This window comes from Tinamus guttatus, unplaced genomic scaffold, assembly GCF_059628265.1.
Source record: "Tinamus guttatus ecotype Peru unplaced genomic scaffold, ASM5962826v1 Tinamus_guttatus_pri_ptg000753l, whole genome shotgun sequence".
In the NCBI taxonomy this organism is placed as follows: Eukaryota; Metazoa; Chordata; class Aves; order Tinamiformes; family Tinamidae; genus Tinamus; species Tinamus guttatus.
The window spans coordinates 699,064-711,699 of record NW_028289287.1 but is presented as its reverse complement, the minus strand read 5'-3'; the positions used below and the strand labels follow the sequence as shown (position 1 = coordinate 711,699).

General features: G+C 38.1%; 1 protein-coding gene across 1 annotated transcript in view; it reads right to left on the bottom strand.

Annotated features, from left to right (window-relative positions):
• The window catches only part of VWF (von Willebrand factor), a 126,512-nt gene extending 114,171 nt beyond the window's left edge, over positions 1 to 12,341 (bottom strand). Inside the window, exons 1-5 of the mRNA XM_010225239.2 lie at positions 12,287 to 12,341; positions 11,575 to 11,733; positions 9,836 to 9,938; positions 9,540 to 9,748; positions 947 to 1,071 (exon numbers count right to left, since the gene is read on the bottom strand). Coding sequence (XP_010223541.2) covers positions 947 to 1,071; positions 9,540 to 9,748; positions 9,836 to 9,938; positions 11,575 to 11,733; positions 12,287 to 12,341 — 651 coding nt within the window. The remainder of the gene's footprint in view (positions 1 to 946; positions 1,072 to 9,539; positions 9,749 to 9,835; positions 9,939 to 11,574; positions 11,734 to 12,286) is intronic.
• Positions 12,342 to 12,636: the final 295 nt, after the last annotated feature.

Here is a 12,636-nt window from a genome sequence, read left to right as displayed (position 1 = left end):
AACCAAATATATTGTTTTCCCCACCTAACAGCTGACTGCCTCACAGAGAGAGGCTGCAAAATGGGGGAGATTTACATTCCTAAAGTTGAAGCAAACAAACAAGGCAAGCTATTAAAAAGCTCTAAATTCTTCAGCAGGCACTCATTTGGTTGGACTTATATTAACAGAACTGTATTTATTCTTGCACATTGAATTGAATAAATTAGGCCAGTGTTTGCAAACTCACGTGACAGAGAAGCTGATTTCATGTAGTTATTATTTTGCTGGAAAGCAGACTTCATCCAACAAAGCATTGATGTTTAACATAATCTACATAAAATTCAGATTAATTGTAGTGTAGTGTTCAGACAGTACTTTATCCTGCATGACAATTCCTGGCCTTAGATACAAAACTGGCATTTTCTAAAATAACATTTTTTCGCAATTTGCAGCACTAATGCCAAGAGATGCTACTTAAACAAACCTTTCCCAAATAATATTGAAAGCTTCTTTGGCAACCACTCAGATATTATGCCATTGTTGTTTATTTGTTTGGTGGGGGAGGGGAAGGGAGAAGGCGGAAGAAGGTAAACAGGGTGAAGTTGAGCACTATGGTTTTCAAAAGAACTCAGAGAGAAAGTGTAAAGAGAAAAAATACACGAGCTACCTGGGGAATAAACTGTTCTTTTCTCAACACCGCATGCAGATAAGACAATAGTCATAACATTTGAAATCATAGCTCTACAGAAATGGGCAGCCTAGTGCAGAAAACCTTGAGCTAGCACTACCCAAAATCACTTGTAAGCACATGCAGTTATCAGGTCAAGAACGGCATGGCAAAAAGAAAATAAAAAAAGCACAGCTGCATGATGTTTCCATAAGCATTTTTGTTCCTCTGCACAAAGACTGGCAAACTGACTTCAGGTAGAGAAAGCCTGATGCCAGAGTTCTCTCTTAGAGAACCAACCTTCTCTGCAATGTCAGATGAAATGTTGCATGTGTTGCTTGGAGTCTGCACTCTCTTGCATCGCTTATTTTCACTGTGCAAAGCCCAGGAATTTGCAAAATCATAACTGTTTCTCACAAGGGTCCCTGTGAATCAAAAACAGGAGAAGGACAGAGCTGTTTAGGAGGCTGAGTAACAAGTTGTCATCACTGGCTGCTATGAATGCAGTATTCTGGTAAAAGTCACTTTTAAAAATCAGAGCAATAACATAAAAAGAATCTGTATTCCATATTGGTTTACTGTAGAAACCCATCCTAAGTGATTTGAACTGACTAGTCAAGAAAGACTCAAAACTAGAACATTTCTATATTTTTATAGTGTATATAGATAAACATACACACACATCTTTCCTTCCTCATTTTTTTTTCTTTTTTAGGAATTCATTATTTTAAAGCCAAATTTTTTGAATGATTAAAATTCACCATACCAATTTCTGTTTCTCTAGTGAGGCAAAGGAAATTGTATTTCTCAACTAAGAACTGGATAAGAACACATTTCTCTAGGATTTTTGCATCACAGTGATTGAGCAGTGTTCCAGAAGGCCTTAAGAAGCACCTACAAGCACAAATCATTGATAAAAATTACACCGCGCTAAGTGCTCTACACCAAGTACAAACCCAAGAAATGTAAAAAGATTGTTCCCAATCTAAGGAATAAGCATGAACCATACACAGAGAACAGGGTTGTAAAAACACCATCAGACTTTTATGGATCTTTTTGGATGCTAAAAATTAGGAATTTGTAAACATAGCATAAACTAGCCCCACAACAGAAGTCAACAGACGAAGACTCAGAGGAAATGATGATAGGTAATTAAAGAAATGGACTTTCCATCTGCATGGCAAGAAATGACCACAGGAAAACCAGGATAAATAAATAAATAAATAAAATAAACAACTAGGAGAACCAAACCATTTATGTTACCGCACATTGCGAAGATCAAAGTGCCAACAAAATCTAATCTCACTGGAAACATAGCTAAAATTAAATATACCTTTCGATATAATGCATTTTTACACTAACAATAATATAAGAAAAGACAAGCTGTGCTCTGTAGCAGTGTTCCTCTGGCTCTGCTTGAAAGTTCATGTTGATGTTTCCACTAGCAGGTACCCTGAAATACTTTTTTCCTCATAACTTAGTCTTTGCAAGTTAGATCAATTGTTAACACTGAAGGGATGGCTGCCTATTCTTTTTCCATTCACCCAGCCTTGCTCTGTTAGATTCTTTTATTCTAGGATGCCAGTAAAATGCAGCATTTGCATTACATTATTTTAACTATTTTGCTGCATTCTCTGATCAATATTTTCAAGTGAAGTGCTTTAAAAAAAGATTTCAAAACCTTTGGTGTTTTTGAAACTTGCTCTTCAAACTCTCTTGTCATCAGTGCCTATCTTTGTATCAGAAGTACCATGGGATGTACTGAGCCACTTAAACTATAAGATGTCTGTGACAGGCAATACTTTGTTGATCTGGGTTTGCTCAATAGATTCTCTGGGTTCTCTCCCATGTAAGTCTCCTGAAAATGCAATAGTAAACATATAGAATAATAATAAATTCAGAGACATCAATCAGTATATTTTTATGGTGTGATTTTTCAGCTTTAGCCTTAAGTAATCTATGTCAACAGGTAAAGATTGGGAAGTAATTTCAGCTTTAAAATGCTAGTGCTACAACACATTTCATGCATTTTTGCCTGCCTGTTTTTCCCCAGATATTTTGCTCTTAACAGTAAGCAACACCATTACTGAAGAAATTGGTATTTTACTTACTATCATTACTTATAACTTGCAATAATATAGGTGCAGTAGAACCTGTATTTTCACAGTACTAACTGAAATCAGGCTACCAGTAAATTAGCAGCTGTACAAATACACAGTAATAGGCAGCCCATTTTCCTGAAAAGGTAAAAAGAAGACTGAGAAAGAGAGGGCATAGGAGAATGGTTCATGTGTACTAAAAGCTGCTCAGCACAGTTCACAAAACAAAGTGGTGATAGGCACCTTAATTCAAAGTCGAGCTTCTCAGCCATTCAAATACAACTCTGCGGAGCTCTGAAGAACTTCAAACAAAAGGCAACAAACATTTTATGGACACACTTCAGCTATGGATAATAAAGAACATCCTCAGCATTTCACAAAAGATAAATACATACAGATATTTTCTTTTCAGAATTATTCCACTGTCCTATCCACTGAGCCACAAGCACTGTGGTTTTCTCAACAGCCTGAGAGAGGATATCTCTTTAGAGGCTATTGCATTCAAAAACTATTCTCCAGTTTCCCAAAGAGAAGCTACAAGATGGCTTCCAAAGCCAGTGGCATAGCCTTGCTCCCCAAAGCTACAATATAATTGGATGAACAACATATAACAGACAAGAAGAGGAGAAGTCTAAATATGTCTATTACAGATACATATTTTTTCCACAGATCAGATGTGGAAGAAAATACATAACAGAGCTACAGACAGAAGCTTCACTGACCATCAGAAAAGTTCTAATATAAATCTACCCCTCATTATATAGCAGCTCTGGGATCACTTAGACACTTAAAAAGAATGGGTCATGAAAATAACTTGTATCTGTGGAGAGTCACTTTGTACAGTGACCAAATCTCAACACCATGCTCCCCATGGGATGCCATCTTAAAGAGAGTGATTAATTCTTAAATACTTAATTTATGTTATGAGCCTTAAGAAAAGTTAAAAAAAAAAAAAAGAGGGACAAGGGACAACTATCTCTGGAATGTTCTGAATGCTACAGGCAAAGAAAAGAACTGGTTTCTGCAACTAGCGCTTGGTTTCACCTGAAACTTAAATTGCATTCTGGCATTTTGCTAATGCATATTAGGAAGCAGGAAGGGAATTATGGCATAAGGGAAAATACAGCAAAAACTGCCCAAAAAAAGAAAAAAAAGAAATTAGTTAAGTATGCAGGTTCTACTATTAATGGTGCATTCAGGGATAGGGCAGCTTCCTTCTCTGATACTGTATTTCCAACCACATAACATAATTATCTTCTTCTGTGAGGAGAGCTCCTTTCACGTTTTGATGATGTGTGATTTGATTCTTTTTTAAAAGGTCTTTTGGCTTAGCTGAATAGTCTTCCCCACAGGTAATGAGATGCTCTAAATTGGATTTCAGCCTGTCCTGAACCTTGGTCAATTTCTGCCCCAATCAATATATCAACATTTCAGATGTCTCTCTCTCACTTGCTCCCTGCCTCTTTCCCCCTCCCTCCCCTGAGCATTTGTGATGTACAGCCTCTTCACTGAGGCTGTTCACTGATAGCAGAGTTTTGTTTTACTCTTGTTCCCTTTATGTTTAGTATTGCTTCTTTTTTTAACAACCAAATAAAGATGCCGTCACAAAATTTAATGAAAAGAAAGCTGGATCTGAAATGAATGCTTCAAAGACCAGTGCCTGATACACACTGTAATAAGGGATGAAGTTGCTGCTCAACAATTGAGATTCCCAAGGAGCTTGTTAGTGTGCAGTCGTCTTTTCAGATACTTGATGGGGGTGAGAAAGTAGCTGTTAAAGGACAAACCAAATCTCACCTTCATTGCACTTCCCAGAAAATTTCTGCCCCTTTGATAGCTCAGATAACTCCCTTTAGAAGAGGGGCAACTGTCATAACAACGGCCAGGTCTTTGCGAGTCTCATCCCAGATGTTTATTGGACTATGACTTTGTCACACTAGTTGCTGCTCTTCTATCTCAGTCCATTTTGAAGAAAACACACTGAAATGTCCTCACAAGATTTTTTTTTTCCTTTTTCTTCTCTTCAACTTCTTCTTTTTTTTTTTTTTTTTTTTTTTTTTTTATTTTTGCTTTGGCTTTTTCAAGTCAAAAGAGCTACTTCTACTCACCTGATTTTCAAACAGATGATATTTACTCTCTCTCCAGAAAATCATGTCTCTCTAAGATAGGTAGTTTTCAAAATCACTAGTTCCTCTTAAAATCTGAAATTGGTTTGCTGCTGGTTTACTTGGCAACTGATTTTCACACAAGGCAATGTGGTAGCAACAAGAGTCTCACACTTAAAGTGCAGGAGTGCCCCTGTCCTCTCTTCCCGAACCTCCCACAGATTTTCCAGCTGGCCACAGGCCAATCACTTAAATTTGCCATTGCTCTGGTAACTGATCTGTAAAATAAATGCAAACATTTGTGCAAGGCACTACAATACTGTGAGTATAAACATTTACAGGTTTTTTACTTACTGAAAAATATGGTTCCACACAAGCAAAATTATTCACAAACAAGATGTGATTAACAGTTTGGACTGAATTAATGCTATGATATGTTGAATTCACAGACTATAAAATCTTCCCTCCCCTCTCTGGTTCAATAAATAATTAATTAGGGATATGAATTGGAACAGTTTCAATAGAAGAAAGTAAAATGTTCATTTGCAAAACTCAGTGATTAAGCCACTCTTCTCCAAACAAAAAGTTCTCAGCTTGAATTGAATCTCAGAGTATATCATGAATGCAAGTTTCTAATATGTTAGATAAATGCCATATGGTAAATACAGGTACAAGGCAAATGCTCTTCATCTATTCCGAATACAAATCAATCATAGCTAAAGTCCTTTTTGAATACAAGCCCTTTTCTTTCAAACTAAAGTGCAAGAAAGAAAGTGAGATTATTTACTTAGTCCAAACAAAAGTTTTAAACTTGCTTAAAATAAAATCCTAAAAATGCTCCCAAATTTTTGATTTCTGAATGACACAAAATTTCTCTTTATTTGTGTAGTCACAAAAAGTAGTGTATATTATCTACACCACTATCACTGTGAGCTTGGAACATGCTTTAAAAGTTTCTGATAAAAAGTATTGCACAAAGGAAACTTGCATATTCATTTATATACATTTATTCTGCTTATGGAAAGAAAACATTACCTGAAATGCTACATCTTTTTTTCACTGATACTGTATAAGTTAAGAAGATAGAAACAGACACTCTTCAGTGGCATCATAAATTCTGTGCTCCAGCAGCTTAAAAAGTCAGAATATGTTGCTTGAGTATTGCAGATTCAGCTACAGCAGGTTCAAAATACTAAGCCTTTATCCAAAAAGTAGCCAAGGGTGTTGTTTTATCATTAATGTATCTGTAATTTGGAGATAGATGCCCAGAAAAATGCTTTCTGTTGGTGCCAAGAAAAGCATAATGGGATGCTGTATTCATTTGGGCCTTCTTTTTTTTTTTTTTAAATGAAGTGTTTTACATGAACAAATACTAAAAGAATGGATTGTGATAGTGTTTGACTTGCGAAAGTTTCTTTGCACAAATAAAAAATAATCAAGACTCAGATATCCACACCCATAATACAACAAATATCACTGGGAGACATCTCAAAAATAATACTACTAAACAAAGATTGAGGGTACAGACATACATAATAGGCTACAAGAACCCATGCTGAACCCTCTGTCATTGGACTGTCTTACATTCGCGACAACGTAAGACAATGGACTTGAAGCCACTAATATGCAGAAAGCTTAAGTTCTTTTGGCATTTACTCACCTGTGTATGCCCTAAGGAGATTTCAGATCAAATTGTCTGCTTTGTGCCAAATTTCCCCTATTATACTATGAAAATCATTTGCTCTAGCCTGTGGTTGGGATTCCCAATTGTAAAATGCTGACAATGTTCATGAGGCACTCAAATGCAGCGGGGCTGGGGGCTGCCGCCAAGAAAGGACTAAACTTCATGATTCTGAGTCAAAGATGGTCAGAAATGTGTGGTCATGTCAGAAAGTAGAGCCTCTTCAGGCAGCAAGGCCTGAAAGCATACATAGGATCGCTATAAAGCACCAGAACTCAACTGGCAGGAAAAAAAGCAGAGGAGAAATTAACTGCTTCATTCAGACCTGGAAGAAAAAGATTGGAAAGCTTCCAATAACTTTTGTTTGACATTTTAGATATGTTTACAACTAGGGAACAATATTGCCCCCTGAAAGAAACTCTCAAGAGACAGCTAGCTTGCATCCACTACTGTACATAACAATGAGCAACCACGTACAAAATATCTAGTCCTACTTTTTAGTCTTGACAGGACACGAGCATTTCTCTAGAGGATGAGCTGTCAGGACAAGCAACTCCATACCCCATCTTCTTATTTCTAACAGTTTTCTAGCATAGTATGTGCCTTCCTAGTGCTGAAATATAAATCAGCAGCAAACGCAAAAGCATTTTTTTCCCTTTGGAGCCTCAACAGCTCCTAAGACCATTACCTTCAAAACAGAAGGAGCTGGGACCAATCAGTAAAATATAAATTTGATAGGATGCCATAGCTTGGGTAACATCACTTAGGCTTCCAGAAGTTCTGTAAGAGAGCTATATCACAGAGTATACAGAAGGATCTGCATTATTCCCTAAGTGTCATATCAATTCCCAGCTCCAGATGAAACCACAGCAAGGAATCCTAAGAGTTCTGTAACAATGACATACAACTCTACAGACTGTGGAACAAGACTACAAATATATCAGAAAGAACAAATGCATACTGTTCGCAAGTTTAAGCATGCTTTGCTCTGTGCCACTTTTATTTACCTGCTGTAAATTGTAATGTCCAAAAACATAGCAAGTACTCCTCTCTTAATACACCACAATACCAATACAAGCATAAAATAACGAATAAAGTTCTACACCACAATCCACATCCTCAGAAGCAAGCTCTGTCAAAGAGGTTTTAAACACACTTCTCAGATGTTTGACAAACTCACTGGCTATAGCGCAACACCTGGCCTATAACCTCTAGCATTTGCATTCTCCATCTTTTTCTCTCTGTCCCTCTCTCACACAGAGGTCTGCATAGCACTCTCCAGGGTTTTCCAGATGACAGCCCATAATCTTGGCAAGACTACTGAGTTTTTTAATTTTGTGTATTCTACTTACAGAACACTTTACTTATTATAAACACAAATCCAGTCTAGAAATAAATTTGATTAGAACTGATGGGTCAGTCTGATAGTCAAATGCTTCTCCATTATTGCAGGAAGCAATAGAAACGTCAAACACAAGCATTCAATCTGCAAGCCACCTTAAGGAAACCCTATAGTCCTGCCAGACCTGTAAGCCAGAAAGCTAAGCTCACAGCCTGGGTTGGGTTGACCTTTATCAACCTTCTCAGACCTAATCAGGCTAAAAGGAGAACAAATAGGAACTTCAGTGGAAAGAAGAAGTTAAACTGTTTCACAGACTACCAGCAGACTGTCTAGTTCTGACATTTAAGAGTATTTTCTCTCCCAGTTGTTTGCACTGCCCTGCACATGGAAGATAACTGCATTAACTAAATGTCTGAATTGACCAAAAAAATATTTTACTTGGAACAAGCTCATATGAACCACCCTGCCAAAAGAGCTGCCAAGGTGGTAAACAATGTGTGGGTGTGGTGACATCCCTCTGGTCCCATTCTCTTACAGTGTCCCTTCAGATAAGATCCCCTCTCAGTCTTCTCTTCTCCAGGCTGAACAGGCCCAGCTCTCAGCATTTCCTCATACAAGCAATGTTCCAGTCCCTTTATCTTCTTAGTAGGCCTCCGCTGGACTCTCTAGTAGCTTCCTATCTCCCTTGTACTGTGACGCCCAGAACTGGACATGGTCCTCCACATTGTACTCAGCCTCTACCAGGGCTGAGGAGAGGAGAAGGCTCACTTTGCCTCACCTGCTGGTAACATTCTTACTAATGCACCCGAAGGAGGCCATTGGCCTTCTTGGCTACAAGGGCACACTTCTGGCTCATAGTCAATTTGTTGTCTGCCAGGATCCCTGGGTCCATTCTCTGCAGGGCTGCTTTCTAGTAGATCAGCCCCCAGACTGTAGCAGTGCATGGGATTACTCCTCCCAAGTTCTTCTCTGGCCAGCTCTACAGTCTATGCACGTCTCTCTGAATGGCAATACAGCCCTCTGGTGTATCAGGCGCTTATCCCAGTTTTGTATCGTCAGCAGTCCTCCACCTAAACTTTGCAGCAGTATTTAAAATGTTCTGAGCTCAGCCATTCAGCCGATTTTCAGACCACTTCTCTGTCCACTCACCTAGCCTGCCCTTCCTGATCTTGGGAAACAGTACCAAAAGTCTTGCCAAAGTCTATGTAGACAACATCCATGGCTCTTCCCTCATTTATCCAGATAGTCATCCCATTGTTGAAGGCTATCAGATTGGTTAAGCATGTATTCTCTTTGGTGAATCCATGCTGACTACTTCTGAGCACTTTGTGCTTTATGGGACATTCATGTGTTTAAAGCACTTTGTGCTTTAAGTGACATACATTGCTAGCTATTAGCTTCATCTTCATATTTCGAGGTTTCTAAAAGTGCTAAATTCAGAGTTCTGGGTTTTGCTCAGGAATTAGATGTTGCAGTAATTCTCTTTAAGAAGAAAGTAAGTGCTTATTCACACAGCAACTTCTTAGCACATCAAGATGAGGTACCTAACAGGTTTTGTGGAAATGTTTTGCTAGATCAACAAAATCTTTCTGCTGTTGTTCCATCACCCACCAGGAAATGTGTAGTGAGCGTACATCAACACATAATCAGTTAGTCTTACTCTTACCTTCCTGAGTTCTGAAGTCATCTTCAGCAAATTTATTAAAGTTTCCACAAAGCCCACAGGTCTTGTTATAGTATTTTTCTCTAAGGAATATCTGAATATTCCCACTGACATCAATCTTCACCACAAAGCCATGCTCATCACTGGATATTTTATAATAACCCGCCTCCTTCTCTGCAAATATGCCAGCAGCTGCAAAAGGTATGGAAATTCTGTGAAGAAAAATAAGAATTTCTCAGAATGGATCACATAAAACACATTGCTTTTTCTGATGGAAAGCTCATTGTTTCAATAAGTACCTTTTGCCTTCCTGAGTCACAGTTCCATCTAAAGAGAAGTGAAGGTTGAAATATTCTCCAAGGTACACAGTGAAACCCCTTTTTTCCCCATCCTGGTAGTCACCTGAAGAAACATAAGTGAATATTGTTAGTTCTGATCAAACCAGAGACATTCATACCCAAGAGAATGACTTGTAAAGCATCACTGAATATTTTCAAGAACTTTCCACGCATTTAAATCACATAATTGTTTAATGTGAAACATTTGCAAGGATGAAGACTAGAACACAGAGTATTGCCCACACCCAGATATGTGACCTAGCACTAGGCTGTAGACTCGCACTCTCCCATTCACTGTTTCCAGACGCAGAATTCTGAAATCTTGAATGCATATCGGAAGAATTTCCACAATAAATGTACCTCAAAACCTGTTATTTCCCTTCCTAGTTTCATCCCAAGAACAGCCCACACCTTAGGAGCAAAAGAAGGGGGTTGACTCAGTTGAACTAAGGGAAGAAACGAGCCTGAATATTTTAATCCCTGATACGTCATCTAACCATTTTGGCTGCTTTTTAAGGAGTGAACACCAGCACTGGTTATCCAAAGGATGGGGGAGATCAAGCTCGGAACACATTCTGAATCTGCCAAAAGAAGGAACACATGGAGATAAAAGCAATTGCCCAGCTCTCTCAAGGAGAAGAGAGTAGGGATTTCAGACATAGTCCCTTCTCTGTTTATGTGCACTGGCTAATTTTGACTTTAGAGTAGCTCTTTATTCAGGGTGCCACATATTATGGATCTCCTATTCTGAGGTATCCAGCTCTGTGAAGACACTTTACTCAGCAATGCAGATTGCACTTCACAGCCAGGTATCTAAAAGCAACACAATCCCATGTATGCATACTGAGACTGAAATAAAAAAATAGATTATGCCATGCTTATATGTCTAATATAATCATAATCAGATAATTTTTAATTAATTAATTTTATTTAATCAATTACACAAATTTCTGCAATCAGTTCATACTTGAAGCATGCTGATGGAGTTTTCTTCAATACAAAATTGTACTGAATTGCTTAAGTTGAGGAAGAAACCGATTTATTTAAATCAGTACATATGATTCCTTTTCAGAGGGATGGGATCAATTTACTTCAGCCTGCTTCAGTCAGTAAAAAGTCTACTTGAACTATACAGTACAGTTCTTAGTGAACATAAGAATATCTACCCAAATGACGTTGCATCAGAGTCACTATATAGTTTTGCTTCTCATACCATGTGTCACCTGTCCCTAAGACTAATGCTTCAGGGACACATGCCGATCCAAGGGCTTTTCATAATGTAAGACAGGATTTTTCTTAATAAGGGGATTTTGTATACAGGTAAAATCAGTTTTAGCATAGTTGTGTGGCTCCTGTTCCTGTACTCAGCTTTAGCAGTCACAATTTCCTAGCAAATTGAAATTAAAGGACTGACTCTCCCTCTTTAGAAGAACCAGTAAGAAAATCTCCATTCCAAAAGTCAGTCCAGCTGACTTTTGCATGAACTCTATTGTCAAGGGATAACAGAAACCAAAGGGGTAGAATTTCCTCAGACGTAATCCTACTTTCAAAAAAAAAATCAAGATCCTTCATGCAATGGTCCATTCTCTGTGGCAACACTATTTGTCTTTTCTTCTCAGTGACAGAACCTAGCAAAGTGCAATGCCCAGCATGTACAGCATTTTGCATTTGTTATTTCGTGATATCTTGCTCAAACTCACCTAAGAGTGTGAAGGAGCGTTTCTGACAGTCCCCAGCAAGGAGGTAACTGCAGTCCCCAGCAAAACTGTAGAAAGAACCATCAAAAGTCTTGAGGTGCTTGTTCCCAAAGAGGCTGCAACGGGAAGATGGTGACTCCTGAAGCAAAGAAGCTGATGATCCTGGATATCAAAACATAATGTTATTTTAAATACAAAACAATCACTCTGTTGTTCAGGAATTCATCCACTGCAATTTCTCGACGGTGACCATCGCATGTCCTTAGAACTTTAGCTCTAGCTTCTAGACAGATTCATATATCTGACATGATAGTCAGTAGGATCAAACTTACATTTTTTTTTTATAATATGCCTGAGCAAAATGAATTTTTCTCTTTATTTCTACTGACCTAATCGTTGCTTGACTAATTTAAGTTCTGACCCTTTAAGGAGTGTACACATTCATAAATTTGTGCCTGCTTGAATCCTATTAAAATTAATAGGGCAGGGCAGAAGTGCCATAGTTTGCTCAGTCAAGCCTCACTGACTTCGGTGAAGTACTTTTGATATCAACACAATACATGTTGCAAGGAAAAGAGCCAAAAAGGGTAAACTTAGCAATGTTTCCAGCACTGAACCAGGACTACAGGAACAGACAGGCAAGAAAAAAACATTCTTATAGAAGAAACGATGAAAATATTATAACTCCTATTTGGAAATAAAAACGATTTCCTACCTGACATTACAGTGGCCAGGAGTAGCTTTGTTAGCAACTCTGTGTAGAGAAACATCTGTTAAAGTCAAAAGACAGAGATTAGAATAGTCTTAATTTGGGCTACTTATTCTGTGTCACAGCAACTCAATATTTTCTTTTTAGTTGTATTTTAGCTGTTTTTGAGGTTCTACTACATTTTAGAAAGCTGTTATCCACATGGACTTTCACAGCAACCCAGCCGCGCCCCCATCCTATTTTAGGATTTAAGCTATTCTTTCCATTTTCACTCCTAACTAAAGGCAAATAGGCTATCTCTGTAGGAAATGAAACCCAGAAAACGCATATTCCGATATACACGAGTGAATACTTTG